The sequence below is a fragment of the Curcuma longa genome, chromosome 11 (genome assembly GCF_044706935.1).
Source record: "Curcuma longa cultivar G26 ecotype Majalengka, Jawa Barat chromosome 11, ITB_CL_G26_1.1, whole genome shotgun sequence".
NCBI classification, from domain to species: Eukaryota; Viridiplantae; Streptophyta; class Magnoliopsida; order Zingiberales; family Zingiberaceae; genus Curcuma; species Curcuma longa.
Window position 1 is genome coordinate 30190511 of NC_133871.1, and position 17345 is coordinate 30207855.

The window sequence follows — 17345 nt, forward strand, 5'->3', positions numbered from 1 at the left end:
AATTAAACTAAATGGCAAGAGATTAATATAAGATTTAGATTAATAGGAAACTATTTTTTTATAATTAAACTATTAAAAAGGTTTTCTTAATGATTTATTATTAAAAAACTATTTTTTAGAAGTTCAATTTGCTGTTGATTTTTCATCAAAATGAATATTTTTAGGCAAGCAAAAGTGCTAATATACAATTTAGGATACGTAGAGGTTGATGATAGTTTAAACTTTTTATATTTTTAAAGTTAAATTGATTTGAATTAGTGTTTCAATTGTTAAAATTAATTTTTTTTTAGCAAAAATCAAAGTGACACTCTAAATTTTATAAATCATGAAAAGGGGTACCCCCTTCAATGATTTTGTCTCAAGAATATCCTTTACTCCAGCACTATTATAACTGTTATCGATAGCTGCTATAACGTATAAAAATTATCAAATTATTGTTACAATGTGTAAACGCTACCTAATAGCTACCACAATGTGTTTAGAATGACTTTAAGATTTAGGATTTAAGATTTCCGAATACTATTATATTAAAATATTATTTATCAAGTTAATCAAAATTATTTTAAAATAATTGGCAAAAGTTATTATGTAACTGATACAATCCTAAATTGATCTTAAATATATTGTAGCAATTATTTGAGTAACTTCTATACTTGTAACAACTATTCAGTACTTTTTACATTATATAAATCTTAAATTCATTTTAAATACATTATACTTGTGAATGACTTTGTAATAACTATCATAGTGCTAGGTTAAAAGATATTTTCAAAATAAAATTGCTGATGAGGTATCCATTTAATTTTTTTTTTAAAGAAATGCTCATTTGATATTTGATATTTTCACATGCTTTTTTTTTTATTTTTGCCTAATTTTTTTCGCCCTTTTTAATAGCTAACTAGAATGAAAATGAGAAAAATGGTTGCAGTCCAGTGAGATTAACGGTAGTCTCACTTATGAGCCTGTGGACATGAAGTCATCCCAGCAAGTCCATCACACACAGCTCTCACATAGCCAATGATTCTTGTCCTGTTTCCATGGAACATGAATGCTATGGTTGTTACTGATCTTTCACATAATAAACCTCAAAATTGTGTTGATGCAATTTATACAATTGCCTTTGAAAAATACAACTTGTGAAACAAATTTGTAAAGTGATCATCTTTTCTTCCTTTTAACTGCTAATTAAACAATCAGTCTAAATCAAAATTGAGTTGTATGCCAGAAGTCAGAATCTATAACCAACAAATCAGTCTAAATCAAAATGGAATGCCATTGAAATCGAAGCAAAAAAGGCAACAACTGGCTTTAGAAATGCCCAAAGAAATCACCTTCTTGGATAGCTCTGAAGTCGAGCATATTTTATTGTAATCCCTGAGAAACTTGCACTCACATAACATTTGCCTTGTCTATGTTTTTAACGTTGACTGACAACCTAACACAAACCTCCTCCTTTATTCAAGCTTTGGCTGTGTTCCCTGAGAAACTTGCACTTGGATTTCTGATCAGTTGGCTTAGATTGGCTCGACTAGGCTCTTCCTGGGAACTTTGCAGCCTTCTGCTGTTTCAGCAATTTCCTCACCATGGACATGTCATCCCATCTCCTTGCGGCAGCAAGAGCTCCAAAAATCAACTGCTTCCCTGCTTTTTCACCCAGTTCCACATTTCCATGAATCCTACATGCACCAGCAAGAGCTCCACAAAATCAAGAGCTTCTTTGAATAGCCCTGCACTACCCTACAGAGCAAATCAACCATGCAACCATATAGTGCTCTTTGAGTGGCCTAATCTCGTAAACTTGAGTCATCATATCAAAGAATTGCTGGCCTTCACATATCAACCCTGCGTGGCTACAGGCACTCAACAATCCAATGAAGGTTATTGCATTCGGCTCTGAACCAGCCAACTGCATCTTCCAGAAGAGAGTCAGTGCTTGCCTTTCAGAGCCATTCATAGCCAGACTGGCAATCAATGAATTCCATGGATATACGTTCTTCTCGAGCATAGCATTGAAGACAAGAGGGCCTTTCTTACGCTCCCACATTTTCCATACATATCCACCAAAACTGTTCCATACATAATGTACTTCTATAGCCACTTTCCTTTATTCAAATCCCTGAACTGTGCGCTAGCAGACACTGCACTGACCAATGCTGATTCATTTGGGGTGACATTGCTTGTTAGCACTTCTCTGAACACTGTCAACGACTCCTTGCAGCGACCTGATTGTGCAAACCCTGAAATCATCGAGCTCCATAAAGCCACATTTCTGTCAGGCATTTTGTCAAATAGCTGCGGTGCCTCCAAGGTATTTCCTTCCTTCGCGTACCCTGCAACCATAGCATTCCACGAAATGAGTTTTCTTTCAGGCATTTGATCGAATAGTCACCGCGCACGATCTAACTGCCCACAATCCGAGTACCCTGTGACCAATGCAGTCCACGAGACAACATCCGCATCCGCGTGCATCGCGATGGTGTTGTTGACGACGAACAAGTCAGAGTCAAGCCCGCGCTTCACCGCGAGGCAGTAGACTCCCCGACCGAGGCCCTCGGACCTAAGCACGGAGCACGAGCGGATCAGGAAGGGGAAGATGAGTCGGTCGAGTCAGATGCCGGGGCGAAGCATGCGGCAGTAGAGGCGGATGGGTTCGATGGGGGAGGACTGCGGGAGAGGGCGTCCGATGCTGCGCAAAGAGGGCGCGAGCATGGCGGAGGTCTCCGGAGGAGGGAACTGCGCAGGCGGCGAGAAGCCAAGCGACGGTGAAGGCGTCGGATGAGAGACCGACGCGCCGGAGCTCCAGCTTACGCGCAAGGAATCCGACGGCGGCCGCCGCCAAGGAATGGCAAAGTATTTATTATTATTTTCTATCTATATACAAAATCTGAATGCTAAAATTAAAAAGACAAAGATTCTTCCTTACGCAAGCAATAAAAACGAATATAAAATGACTTAAATTGAACATAAAAACACATTTTAATGGTTTCCGCTTGGATCTTTAACAATATTAATACCAAAAAAATCAACAATAATGGATGCCTAAATCCAAGTTTCCTTTATTTTTCATATCAAGACAAACATGTTAACTCACCCTGCAACGTTACAACTGGAATCTAAGTACATAGTAGACAACAGCAACAGAATTCAATAACGCCAGCACATTCAAAACAGCATGGATTTTGGTGGTGCAATTAAGTAGCATTACAGTTGTAATTCTAGCAGATAGATCTCACACCAACTACCTACTTACCTTATTTTGCTTCAACTTTCTACGACCGCTGCAAGAAGTGAGATGAACATTTATGAGCCTCCCTATTGATACAGATGGGTTGAAAAGTTGCCAGCACCTTCAGAAAAACAACTGGGAGATTGAAACAAGTAACTGGAAACTGCAAAGCTTCAGTTAACTTTTGTCTTTTCAGTCAATCGCCCAAGTGAAATATATGAGAACCATTGTCCCTACGCTTGACCTGTTCATTGTTGCAAGAGATAGCCGAAAAAAGAAGAAGTGAACTTGATCACTTGACGGCTCTTCTGAAAAGATGTCATTTTTTTACACAAACAAAGAACAAATGCGGGTTAATGCATGAGAAAGAAATGCAAATAATGCAATCAGCAATCTCAATTTGATCTAAAGATGAAGTTGCCGTCAAGCAAAGAATTGAAGATGACACCACGACAAAACAGACTGCCAGTGGTCACCACCGAGCTGAGATGAATCTAGCAAGAGTATTAATTTGCTAGTTCAACAAAAACATGCTAATAATTTCTCATCTACTGCAACCACTTAAATCCTTGCTTTAATGAAGAGTAATACCTCTGAGTTATTACAACTGCTTTTTAAAGGCCCATAATGACTGCCAGACATCACTACGTATGCTGCTAGCGTACTATTACCTCATAGAATGAAAATCTGGGCTTCCAATTTTGAGTAGATATGAATTCTATTCCAGAATTGCAGGTCAATGTAAAAAGGACGGGAAATATTAGGTTGTTGGATATCTACTGAGTAGGTTAAATTTAGAACATAGGACAATTATAGATTGAAGTTGAAAGTGTCTTCGTTGTCGTAACCGAAAATTCATCTCAGTATTTATTACTCTAGTCACTTTCATATTGAAGATTGCGTCAAGAAAAGCTTCCACAGTACTTACAAGGTTGCAAAGAATAGAAGAATCTTTCGTGGATGGATGAAGGTTAAGCGATTTAATCTTTTGTTCTTTCCTTCTCCAGAATCTGGGAGAACAGGGCTATTAGGTACAGATTGCACAGCATGGAGAGTTTTGAAAGGCACAAGGGGCTGTTTCAGTTGCTCCACCTGAGCAGGTACAACTAGGGGAAAAAAAAGAAACAAAGACAAACAAAAACATCTTAAGAGAAGGAAGTCAAATTTTATTGAAAAAACCAAGCTATAATTGCTTCAGTCCAAGAATTCATATAGAAAACTTGGGGAAAAGACAAGTTTAAATCACTAATCACCAATAGGTACAGGAGTGGAAATATGCTTGACAAAAAAAAAGCTATGTATATCAGCATTTCAAGAAATTTTAAGCAATCTATATGATTTTTTTTAAACCACAAAAAACAACCAGTCGTGCATGTTTCTCGGAATAATGAATGAACTAACAGTTAATAGGAAAATAAAATATCTCATACCTTTCACAAGAAGCCTTTTCAATGTTTCATCTACTTCTAGCTCCTCACCATTATGTCTCTCTGGGCGCATTGAACTCTTGCGAGAGAGGGCCTTCTGTGGGCACAAATTTAACTCAAATTTTCACATTTCACTATGAATGAGAAGAGGTTCCAAAGCTTGTACTTATGTTGTTCATGCAAAATCAAAACTCACTGGCATCTTTGGACTTCCAGAGCAGCATACATCAGGCGGTTGTGCAAGACTTTCCATATCCACAACTGCATCACCAACTTTCTCCATGGTTATGTTTTTGTTAATTTTGCTGGCCGACAGATTAGAAGGATTCAGCAAGAAAGCAATACTAAGATAACCACAGTAGAATAAGTTCACTAGGCAGTCAAGGTTTGTAGTTCTTTTCGTTTCAAGTACATTAACTTTGTAATGGAATGTATGTCATACCTTCCCAACACACAATAAAGAACCTGCAAAGTATAAGGGCTATGATACTATTATGATGTCTGAGCTCTTTTCTCAAACCAACCGGACCAAGTATCTATAAGGATCTTGTAAATAGAACGTACGAGGTTCGGCATTTTAACTACTTCAATGAAAGAATGGTTTAGAATCAACAGAGATAGAATTAGCTTTTGCCTAACTCAGATTCCTAAGTTCGAAATATAGGAGAGTCTTGATTTTTTTTCTATTCTCAATTCCAACTTTTATAGAATCAACTTTCAGCCCCAAGTTCTCCCACAGATCGCTGGAAATCCTTCTCGATCCACTTTTATGTCCCAGATGATAAAGTAATAGATATATCATATATCCATTCCCTTCTCAAATTGCAGATAACAGAAAAACCGAATCGAGAAATTATTTTATCATTTTGGAGCAACAAAGAGACCCGACAATCCAACTTTTGAGAGAATCAATTCAGTCCAACTCTGAATCTCTAGTCAACTGATAACAACGGAAATGAAGGAGAATCATTCGTGTTCCTTTTTCTTTTTGAAGAAGAAGAAGAAAGTAAAGCACGAAATGAAGATTGTAGCGAAGGAAGAATCTGATAAAAAAATCGTCCATTCCCAAATCCATTCAAGAAACAAACGAAAATCAAGAGTCCTTCGACTTCTTCAACTAAATCGCAGAGAATGGATAATGCGAGAGGAAACCGCACCTGACTTTGCGAATACCTCGATAGAACAGGCCTAAGGCGGCAGCTTCTTCGTCGTTCTTCTTCGAACGAACGTCCCGACGCTGCTAACGGAGTGGCAGCTGTCTCCGTGGAGAGAAATAAAAAGGACTTGAGTGCAGACAAATTTTCATCTAACCCCCTACTATTTATGCCATCCTTCCAAACGTCCCCCAAAAGTTTAAAAAACTTCACAACATTGCACCACCATCCCAAGAAGCACATGCTCGCCACGTGTCTACCGAGAAGACAAGCAAAACAAGGTTCTGCAATCATAAACAGCATCGATCTTCAATATGATTGAGATTTTGTCTTCTATCGTAAATTAAACTCGTGCGAAGACAGAGCTGAGAAGAGTCATGCATGGTGAAGAGCAGCTGGAAGCCTACCACAAGTTGGGATTACTGTAAGCAGCTAGCTGTAAGGCTGTAGTTGCAGGTGACGAACAGATTCTCATTCAACAGCAGTAGTAGCTGTAAGCCTGCGTTCGAGTTCTTCAAAGAATTAAGATGAAGAAAACTGGATAATATTAAATCTAGAGGGAGCAATGTACGAAGAAGTTAAAATACGGGAGTAAAATGTAAATTGCGCGTTATTTACATTGTAACGCGCCAGCCGTTTCTCTCTCCGTGCCGGTATTAACGCTGTCGGGCTTTGCGATTGATTTATTAGTCGGAGTTCGACGGATCTCTCCGCTCTAACCCTCGACTTCAGATCTGAGGTGAGTCTTCCGCTCTTCCTTGATCTGTTTGCGTTTCTCTCGCCGTTGTTGGTTCGCGATGTTACTAGATCTTCAGGTGCTTGGTCTTTGTTCGTTAGATGGGAAAAGTTGTGCTTCGGAACTCACATCTGATGTCTTGGTGGATGTGCTAGACTTTTCGGTTTGGATGCTAGGAAGCGGAATTTTCGATTTTCTATTTCCTTTTACGGATCCTGCATTCGTGCTCTTCTAGTTCTTGCCGCTTATTTGTTCTATAAGATTGAGTTCGTCTGGCTTTGAATCATAGAGAGATCAATTTTTTCTTATCATGGAACTGCTCATCTCTTTTTATAGATCTGCTGATTCTCGTGTTGTGACGAAGATCTTCCTTGGTTCACAATGGTATGGATTACAATTTGATAACTATTGTTGATTTCGTTTGTAATTTAAGTGCTCATTCTGTTCATGCTAATTGTTTTTCATGCTCATTTATCCTGTCTATGCTGACTTGTTTTTAAAGAGAATCTGCAATCTAATCAAAATGACTTCGCATATGTTATATCTATTAGTGATTAAGTGCGAACTCTTACATATTATTGAAACATATATCATGCAAGATATGGAATTTAATTCATTTATTCACAAATGGCATTTATCTATCTTCAAATAATGGAATTGATACCAATCACCAATACCAACTCCCATAGCTGACATGGATTCAAGTGTTAGTAACACCTACGTATGAGAGAAAGGAAAACAAGAGGAGTCAGGTAGAGGAGAATGTGTAGAAGAAGAGAAATAGCGAAAGGGGAAAGAGAAGAGACAAATGAGAAAAATGAAAGTAAAAAAAAAAGACTAGAAAAACACATGGAAGTGTGAAAAATATAAAAGGGAATGGGAAAGACAAAAGAGAAAAATAAATGGAAATATTGGTTATAACCAGTCCAACCAATAGTAACTGACCTGTACTGTATATAACCTATCAAAATTTTACACAGATTATGTTTTTGCAATTTTTTACATACTTTTTTTTTAAAAAAAAAGCTAAACCACATATGTCCTTCTCTAATTATTTGAGCACTTATGAGAATAGAAGATTTCAAATTTATAAATGAAAAGTTCAAATTGGATGACATCCCTATGAAATTAAAATAAATGGCATTTGTGCTTGACAGTGTTTAATGTCAAAGAATTTAACTAGAAAAACATATCTCTATTCCTAAAAGAGTGCACAGTACTGTCTTCCTCTGAGGGACAGATTGCTTATTTTCACTCTTTCATGAGTGGATCCTAAATAACTTCACTTCTTTCCTTCATGGGTGAGTAGGGTATCCTTGTCTCATACAATCACTCATAACATCATCAAAGTGTCTGCATGAATAAACTCTGCTACTGATTAAGAATATATATATATACCATTACTAATATTTAGGAGTAGCATGATTCAGAACTGTGATGAAAATAGGAAGCAGAATATCCATGATGGCTGTAATCAATCTTCAATATGTTAGTAAATCATGTGGATAGGATTATTAATTGAGATTCCTTGCTAAGTACTTGTTTGATATGGATCAGGTTGTTCTTGCTGCTTCCATCGTAACTAAGTCAGGAAAAGGTAAGTTTCTCCAATTTTAATTCAGCATTTCCAGTTCTATCATTCAAATGCAGAATGGAAAAGGTTGTTGATTTAGTTTCCATAAACATCTTGGAGAATATGTTGTCAACATATTATGTTGCACCATCTTTTTTGTTTATCAAATGAAGAATTGGTTTCCTTGCCCCGAAGTTTCGTGTCTCGTCAATTGCAATCTCAGCTTTATTTGGTCTTTGTTTTGTTGCTTGTTTAGCATGAGAATCCTATGGTTGACTTAATATCCTGATATGTTGCATGCAAACTTGCTTGTTAACTTTGTATGCTTTCTCGTTAGCTAAGTATTGACACTGCATTTTCTCCTTCAAGTTCAAGACCTGCATCCATTGTGGACTTGAGCTAGCTAATTACAAATATAAATTAATATAAATTGATCTTAAACAAGTCTAAACTCTGAACATCATATATAGGTCATATGAACTCTTTCTTCTAACTTTGGCATGGTTTCCAAATCTTAATCAACTTCTTGAAGCCGTCCTATTACAAATGCCTTACAGTGATAGGATGTCGTGGATTTGTAATAGCACGTCTTACTGAAGTAAGACGCTCTGGGTATAAATTTTTACAATTCAAACATATATAGAAAATTTCTGTCAAAATATTTCACTAACAAAACTATGCCCATAAAATATTAAATAATAATGTAAATATAAAATTCACTAGCAAATAAATACGTTATATGCATAATTCAAATTAAAAAAAATCAAATATCTAAATCATCAAAATCTTTATCATCTTCCTCAAGCATATCATCATCATCACCGGATGTTTCAGTTTTGTATAATTGAATCTTCATCAATTTTCTCAAGATCGATTTCTTCCTCCTCTCACAAGACGCAGCTAAGTGCAGTCATGCAAGCTCCTTAATAACTATGCTCCATGATTCTTGTGTAGTTTAGCCTTTTGCTAAGCTTAGGTATACAAGCTTAATTATTCTAACTTACTCATCATTACCATACCTGAATTTAATTGGAACTTGGAAGTTGCAATTTCATATAATTTGGCACTGGAGTCATGATTTTCTGTCAGCATAACCTATTGTGATTTCCTTGCAGCTGCATCTATAATTTCTCCTTTTTTTCCAATTTAGTTCATTTGCTGCTAATGAATGGAAGAAAGATGATGAATTTTAAGTTTGAATTAGCTATGTTGGAAAATGTAACAAAGGTTGGAGCCTGTGCAGTCATCCCCTTTTTTGTTCTGTTATTATTATTATTTATTATTATTCCATGTTCTACACTAGTTTCATTGATCGCAAAAGGCGAGATTGTTGTCTAACATTTTCTTTTCCTTCTATCTTAATTGCAGTGTTGGTTTCAAGGCAGTTTGTGGAGATGTCTCGAATAAGGATAGAAGGACTGCTCGCTGCCTTCCCTAAGCTGGTGGGAACAGGAAAACAACACACTTTTGTTGAGACTGAGAATGTGCGCTATGTATACCAACCAATAGAAGCACTTTATCTCTTACTTGTGACAAACAAACAGAGTAACATTCTCGAAGATCTGGACACACTAAGACTCTTATCCAAACTTGTATCCTTCTTACAATCAAAGCTTGTTTGTCTTCATACTATTTCAGTATTATTGATGCTGCATGCCATTCTTTTTCTTGACTTAAGTGAATCTGCTTGGCTTTCATCACCTTTGAATTTGTTTCCTTAAATGCGTATAGGTGCCTGAATATTCGCCTTCACTAGATGAAGAGGGTGTGTGTAAGATGGCTTTTGAGCTCATTTTTGCTTTTGATGAAGCCATCTCACTGGGCAACAAAGAAAATCTGACTGTAGCACAAGTTAAACAATACTGCGAAATGGAGAGCCATGAGGAAAGATTGCATAAGTTAGTCATGCAAAACAAAATTAACGAGACTAAGGATATCATGAAGCGGAAAGCTAGCGAGATTGACAAAAGCAAGGTATATTTTATATCTACACTGCATGATGTACATGTATGCATAAAAAAGTACTAGAGAACTAGACAGTGAATAGACAACACTGGTACATATTTATAAAATTCTCTATATATGATAATATGAAGAGAGTTTTTGGGCTTAAGTAGAATATAATAGTAAAGATACAACTAAATACATGCTCATAGAGTTCATACACTTTATATTGTTGTTATGGTCCAGTGTAACCCTCAACCAAGGTTCTCGAATCTAGGTTTGAATTGTGAATCATTTCGGTGATTTTGCAAATCATAATTGTAAGGCTCATGAACATATAAATAAATCAAAAAATTCTACCTTACTAAAATTTGTAAAAATATCTTATTTAACACTATAATATGATTAACAAAATACAACAACACAATGCCAAATAACATAACCATTTTTGAAAATGAGTGAAGTCTAACAGCAAGTGGTAGATGCTAAGCTACTAAAGAGTAAATACATGTTATTAGTCTTCGATTAGTATCATCAAATCCAAAATATCTCCAGAATTGTCAACTTTCAACATCTAAAGGAACAAAACAGAGTTGGATGAATCAATAAAAAAGGATGAATCTGGATAGTAAACAGTGGACAGAATAATAGCCTATTGCCTGTCTAATAGTAATGGAATTTGGATGCTAGAATTTGAATTTTCTTGTATTCTGGTAGTGAGCTGGATATTGGAGTCTAGATTTTTCTGATGCTCTTGGTTATGTTGAGAATGTAGTGGTTGACATTGTGGTATGTTGGGCAAAGTCGTTCACTGGCGATGATGCTCAGCCACCTTATGGGAGACATTTACTGAGGACAAAGATATCGCCGGCAAGCTATAAGGATGGGAAGCCAACAGACGAGCAGACGAAGAAGACACTTCATTGATTATAAAACACGTATGGAGTTTTTAATCCTATCAAACTTATTTCCTGAACCATGAATCGCCTATTCCGAACTGTATCAGCTTGATTCAATCTGAATCTGTCTGATTCTTGGATGATTCTGATTCAGGCATACGGTTCAAATCATTTTGCCTCTGAATCAAATTGGATGATTCGCAGTGCAAGTCAGACAATTTGAACCACCGATCCGATGATTCAAACCATGAATCAAATGGTTTGAACCGCAAAATTGGACCCATTATGATGACCATGCCCTCAACCTCTTCTCATTGGTGCTTGATGCTGAAATTGACCACTTGATTTGAGGGAGAATTAAATTTGAATATATGACTTATAGTTTCAATAAAGGCAGGCCAGTGCACGAAGCTTCCGTCAATACGGGATTCCGGAGAAGGGTCTATTGTATGCGATCTTATCCTGCTTTGCAAGAGGATATTTTCAAGACTCGAACCTGTGACTTCTTAGTCACACGACAATAACTTTACCGTAGCACCAAAGCTCCTCTTCATGACTTACAATTTCAATAATAAGAAAAAAACTACGATGTATGAATTTGAAATTGTAACTAGGAGTGTTAGATATCTTAGAGCTATTATTCAAAAGGAAGGAGACATTTTCAAAGATATCATTAGAAATAGCGTGTGGTTGAATGGAAAGGAAAACAATTCTGCAATTGACTAATGTGTGATTGTCATATGATTTAGTTTAAATGGAAATTTTTATAACATTGTAGCACAATCTGTTTCTACTATGAATAATAGAATATGAGAAAATATGTTAAGAAGATATAGACATCTTAAACAATAACCAGGAGATTCTATAGTTAGGTGAGTTAGTCGTTAAAGGTGTGAGAGATAAGATCAATGTAGCCGACCTGATATAGTGAAAATTAATATGGTTTATTGTCATGGTTGTCATTGTTATAAATATTTAAGTGAAGCCAATTGTTTACTAGCTTTGTTTATGGTACTAACATTCTCTTTGGTTCGCAAACCTCTGACCTCTGGTGTCTTGTTTTCCTATTCTTTATAACCACAAGTAAATTATTGTGAATAGAGGAGAAGCCGTGAGTGCAGACTGCAGTGTTTTATAATTAATACACTTACATAATCTTATAGACTTTAAAAATCTTAGCCTTTTTAAGGGATCTTGCACAGGCAACCCAAATCTCAAGCATCCAAAATGTTGTGTGGAAAAACATGATGATGTTATGATTTTTTGGCCATAGTTTATTAGTTTTGTGGATAGTAGTGCTGCTATCCCTTGTTAATAGTTAGATATGTGAAAGTTGAGGTATCATATAATATCAGCTAATTTTGAAATCTGTCTTGTTAAACATCTGCACACTGCATTACTATACTACTTTATAATCAGCTCCTTTACTTAGAGATAAACTTCTATTTTCTTAGTTTTGTTGCATTTTTAATTAGTTTCTCTATGAAATATACCTTTGCAGATAATATTTCTGACAATTTGAAATTCTTCATATCCATATATTTTATGCTTTGTTGAACTAATCCAAGATGCTATCTTCATGAACCACTGTACTTTACTTTGTTTTCACAGATTGAGAAAAACAGAGGCGATAAAGGAGGATTGATGGCTTTGTCTGGTCCTCGAAGAATTGAAAGTAGCTTTAATGACATGAGCATTTCCAATTCTGGAAGTGGTTTTGGCAGTGGATCTGGAATTGGATTGAGCACTGATGTGGAATCCTTCTCTAGTAAGCCCAAAGGTATATGTCATATGTGCTCTCAAAGCAACCATGTTATATATATTATTTTTAAGTGTAAACAATACTTTGTTATTGCATAAGGTGTTAGTCCTGAATGACCAAAAGTTATATTTGGTTGTTTGTATTCTTATATTCATGCGTAAACACATTTTGATGATGTGGATGATGATGCTTTATACAAAGTTTTCATTAAGCATGAAGGCTATAGATCATGATGGTGATGCTTGCTAAGCTACTATCAACTTTATGTGCATCTACAGATAGTCCAAGTAATAAATATAATTTGAATGAAGCATAATCCATGTGGAAATGTTTACCGTTATGTTAAACTGTTTCTATTTTATTTACTGAAGATTCTGCTCATTCAGGCCGTCCATCTGCATCTGCTACTGCTCCCTCCAAAGGCCTTGGTATGAAGTTAGGGAAAACACAAAAGACAAACCAGTTTTTGGAGTCTTTAAAAGCTGAAGGAGAAGTTATTCTTGAGGATGTGCAACCAACTGCTGCTCAGTCAAAATCCTCTCTTCCACCAACTGACCCTGTCACATTGACCATTGAAGAAAGATTAAATGTTGTCATCAGGAGGGATGGTGGTCTTAACAACTTTGATATCCAGGGAACTCTTTCCCTGCAAATTCTTAACCAGGAAGATGGATTTGTGCAACTTCAGGTTCTTTATTTTTTTCCACCTATCAAAATTGCATAGGAACTGTGAAGTTTCCCTTCTGCCTCAAAAAACTTTTCTATTTGATTATGATTGATTTTTCTCCATCTATCTAAGGTCAGTATACCAATCAATTTCTAAACATGCTGATATGTAACCAACTACTAGCTATTAATGTGAAAGTAGATCATAGTAAAATAAACTAATAAATCTATTTAGTAAACTCAGCACCCTAAAAAATCTATTGCAGCCAATACAACTGCACTCCTAAAATTGGAGGGAGAACAAATATGTCAACAAGAGAAAAAAAAGAGCATATGCAGCCACCAACTTTGTTATATGCGACGGTTAGGCATTTGGAAATAATTCCCCATTGATTCCCATGTAGACCTAAAAAAGGGAATATGAACATATAAACATAACTAAGCCTAACAATAAAGATGACCATCAATACTTTCAGTAAGCATCCAAGTCACCTGAATGCAACAATAAAACTAACAAATGCAACAAGACTAAGCAGTGGAATAGACACCATCTGCAATATAATGCATCTCAAGCCATAATGTAACGATCAACACCCAAAATATACAATACAGCATTAACAAAAATGCGACCAAACAACATACCTACATAATCAATGAAACAACCTATGAATGCAAAAACAGAACAATCATTGGGATGTTATGTATAAAATGTAATACCTGTGGCATCATATCTAGGCTTTGATGCTTATTACCAGGCATCTACTGGTACTGCCTAAATTAAGTGTTTTGTTGTATTTCCTTATCCATCTGGTGTTTAGATTCAGAAATCCTACTCTGCCATTAGATCTAAGTTAACTCAGAGTCAGATCCTTTTATGAGAATTTTCTTAGACCTGTTATACCGGTGGTACATTCTCCCATCTGAGAACTTGAGCAAATGCTCCAAGTGGCTTCATGTGTGATATTTCCTTTTGATGAGATTTTTTTTTTACTTTTTTACTTAAAGTAGTTTGTAGTTCTTTGTGATGCCTTGTTATTTTCTTTTTTTCCGAGAGCAAATAGATGAAAAATGTATTAGGGTCACACATTGTCATGGCAACTGTAGTTTGAACAAGTAGATTGGAAGGAAAGCAGTTCGTGGTAAAGTCATTTGGTAGACATTGGTGCTTGCATTGCCTCACAACTCATTGATATTTCAAACCTGTTCATATCTTCTTTCAACTATGCTTGTTTGGAAATTCTACACCCAAAAAATAAAGCAAATAACCATCCTTTTCTACAAGGAGGTGCTTTTTACCAAAGTTGATAAAGATCTTGTAAGTTGATGCCAAGGTCAATAGGGATCCCTTTTCCTCAAAAAAAAAAAAGGAGGGGGAAAACGTATTTTTCAACGAATTCAATTTCTAGTTAAACTCACAGTTGTGATTGGAAAACTTGTTCTTTTCCCTTTTGTTTCCAGATTGAAAATCATGATGTTCCTGGCCTTAGCTTCAAAACCCATCCTAATATCAACAAAGAGTTATTCAACAGCAAGCACATTGTAGGGTTGAAAGATCCCAACAGGCCATTCCCTGCAGGTCAAAATGATGTTGGTCTTATGAAATGGAGAATTCAGGGCATGGATGAAGCTTCTTTGCCTTTGACTGGTTGGTATTGCATCCTTGTACTAGCCCTTGCCAATAAAGTGCATTGTCTAACTATAACCTCATTTATCTACAGTCAATTGCTGGCCCTCTGTTTCTGGTGGTGAAACTTACGTGAACATAGAGTATGAAGCATCGGAATTGTTTGACTTGCAGAATGTTGTAATCTCCATACCGCTCCCTGCACTTAGGGAGCCGCCAAGTATAAGGCAGATAGATGGAGAATGGAAGTAAGTACTTGATTTTCCCCTCATTAAAATGGTTATAATCATACTTCACCTGATGTTTAGAAATTTCTCACACAGTAGGGTCTCTTTTAGCAAAGATAAACAAGCGGACATAACTCTTCCAAAAGTTACCACTTCATGTTGTGTAATATCTGGAATCTTGGTAATTTCCTTTTGCATTAACCTAAGTCTACAGGATAATTGAGGGAGTTTCTGCAAATTGAATAAATCATTCAAAACTCAAATTATCAGAAAATATATTTTACTTGATTGGATATGATGCTCGATCTGCTTTTAAGTAACCACTATGATTACTGGTTTTGAAGATTCTGATTCTTAGACTTTTGGAAGGATAGCCATGAAACCTCCTGCTGGTGATTATTTTATCATACATACAGGAGTCCAAGAAGCACTATCGCCTGGTACTTTGGGAGCTTAAAACAGATACGTCAATGGAATTACAAGAGCATTATGCTAATATATATCTAGATTACTAGAGGGATACACATTTGGGGAGGAAATTGGAAATTGAGTTTAAAAAGTCGATCTACTGATGTTGGACAATTTTTTAGACTTGAAGACGGCATGAAAGCCCAACCTGATGCTGTTTTTATGTTCAGCCAAAGTTTCCTTTGGTAGAACATGTTTGTCTGTGGATTGTGCTTTTGCTATCTTTAAGTTATACTTGTAAAATCCAGTTGTCTGATTTCTCCTTTAACTGCTTTCTTTCTAAATTTATGTATAGGTATGACTCCAGGAATTCCACATTGGATTGGTCCATTCTTCTGATTGATCATGCTAACCGCAGGTTGAAGAATCATTCTTCTACATTCAATTAATTTCAACCATCCTGCCCTCTCTGGGTTCATCTAACTGTTTTTCCTTTTTATCCATTGTTAGTGGATCAATGGAGTTTGTTGTGCCTCCAGCTGAACCATCAGTATTTTTCCCCATTACTGTCAGATTTACTGCTGCAAGCACATATAGTGATGTTAAGGTGAGTAAACCAGTGGATTAATACCTTCACTTTTGTTATGCATGAATTATTGGTTGTTGTTGCTTCACAATCTAAGACCCGAAAATATGTCAGGTTGTAAATGTCATTCCACTCAGAGACAATGCTCCTCCAAAATACTCCCAAAGGATTCAGTTGATCGCAGATACCTACCAAGTTGTTTGATGATGACAGATATTTGCTGGCAGCTTGAACCATTCTGCTCTCCAATATTTTGCTTGCCCAAAAGGACCTCTTTATTTTAACAAAAAACAATTTTGTTTCGGTTACAAATATTGATGATTGTTGACCTGGGAAAAGATTAGGAAGGGGAAGTCATGTATGAGCTGGTTCAAAGGTGTGCATTCGATTCATGGATACCCTAATATTTCTGAATTTCCCTATGCTTGGTTATTTCAAAGAAAAAAGATATTTGTATTTTTTGTGAAACAGGACTTCAGAACGTTTGGTAGGGTGGCTAGACAAAATTAGTTATGTATTAAGTTCATGTAATAATTACTAGTCTTTGAGGTTCTAAACTTATTTGCCTAAATCATTTATACATGTTTAAAAGAACTAATAAATAGATCGTTATCTTATTTATTGAATTGAGATTCACCTTAAATACAAGCTCGACTTGTTTGTCATTGAGTTATTTTGTGGAGTATATTTATATGTTTGTTTAAAATAAAATAACTGAAAAGTGAAAAGGCAGACTCCTATAAAATTATTACTCTAATTTAATTTTCATTTCTTCATTTTAAACAATAAGTATTATGTTTAATTCTCTAAATCATGTTCTATTTCTACCCTAATTAATTTCATAAAAGTTTATGAGCGACAGAGGAGGACTTGCAAACAACGGCGAACTGATTAATTTTGAAGATAATTAATTCGTCCTAAATATTCAACAACAAAAAAAAAATTACTGGCAAGGAAAAATTTCCTGCGAATGCAATTCTTCTGTAGTACAAGAGAATTTCAAGATACATTTTCCTTGGAACTCTGTCAAAACAAACGCTGAAACCACTGTATCTTCGTTAAGAAATTGTATACACAATCTCCCTATAAAAAATAGAACTAAAGAATATTCGG

At 35.9% G+C, this 17345-nt stretch overlaps 2 protein-coding genes and 1 pseudogene across 3 annotated transcripts; 1 reads left to right on the top strand and 2 right to left on the bottom strand.

Annotated features, from left to right (window-relative positions):
* Positions 1–1199: 1199 nt before the first annotated feature.
* Positions 1200–3202, bottom strand: LOC141837552 (pentatricopeptide repeat-containing protein At5g66520-like; annotated as a pseudogene).
* Positions 3048–5885, bottom strand: LOC141841793 (uncharacterized). Its single transcript, XM_074729986.1, has 5 exons — positions 5811–5885; positions 4850–4958; positions 4657–4750; positions 4155–4332; positions 3048–3470 (listed from the first exon to the last, which is right to left on the bottom strand). The coding sequence occupies exons 2-5, from the start codon at positions 4934–4936 to the stop codon at positions 3419–3421; spliced, it is 411 nt and encodes a 136-aa protein (XP_074586087.1). The 5' UTR covers positions 4937–4958; positions 5811–5885; the 3' UTR covers positions 3048–3418.
* Positions 5886–6526: 641 nt separating this feature from the next.
* On the top strand, positions 6527–16700 carry LOC141838825 (coatomer subunit delta-1-like). Of its 2 annotated transcripts, XM_074726415.1 has the most exons (12): positions 6527–6546; positions 6880–6927; positions 8101–8140; positions 9485–9708; positions 9848–10090; positions 12571–12739; positions 13108–13409; positions 14846–15032; positions 15106–15259; positions 16002–16064; positions 16157–16253; positions 16347–16700. In XM_074726415.1, exons 2-12 carry the CDS (start codon positions 6925–6927, stop codon positions 16434–16436), a joined length of 1572 nt encoding a protein of 523 aa, XP_074582516.1. In that variant the 5' UTR covers positions 6527–6546; positions 6880–6924; the 3' UTR covers positions 16437–16700. The 2 variants fall into 2 exon arrangements, with proteins under 2 accessions (XP_074582516.1, XP_074582517.1); XM_074726416.1 differs by lacking the exons at positions 6527–6546; positions 6880–6927; positions 8101–8140 and adding an exon at positions 9220–9343.
* Positions 16701–17345: the final 645 nt, after the last annotated feature.

Coding starts and splice junctions, on each gene's coding strand:
- LOC141838825 (XM_074726415.1), top strand. Junction 15,033..15,105: donor AGCTTCTTTGCCTTTGACTG/GTTGGTATTGCA, acceptor ATTTATCTACAG/TCAATTGCTGGCCCTCTGTT. Junction 16,254..16,346: donor GCACATATAGTGATGTTAAG/GTGAGTAAACCA, acceptor AAAATATGTCAG/GTTGTAAATGTCATTCCACT.
- LOC141841793 (XM_074729986.1), bottom strand. CDS start 4,936: ATGGAGAAAGTTGGTGATGCAGTTGTGGATATGGAAAGTCTTGCACAA. Junction 4,751..4,849: donor CTGGAAGTCCAAAGATGCCA/GTGAGTTTTGAT, acceptor TTGTGCCCACAG/AAGGCCCTCTCTCGCAAGAG. Junction 3,471..4,154: donor CTTCTATTCTTTGCAACCTT/GTAAGTACTGTG, acceptor AACAATGAACAG/GTCAAGCGTAGGGACAATGG.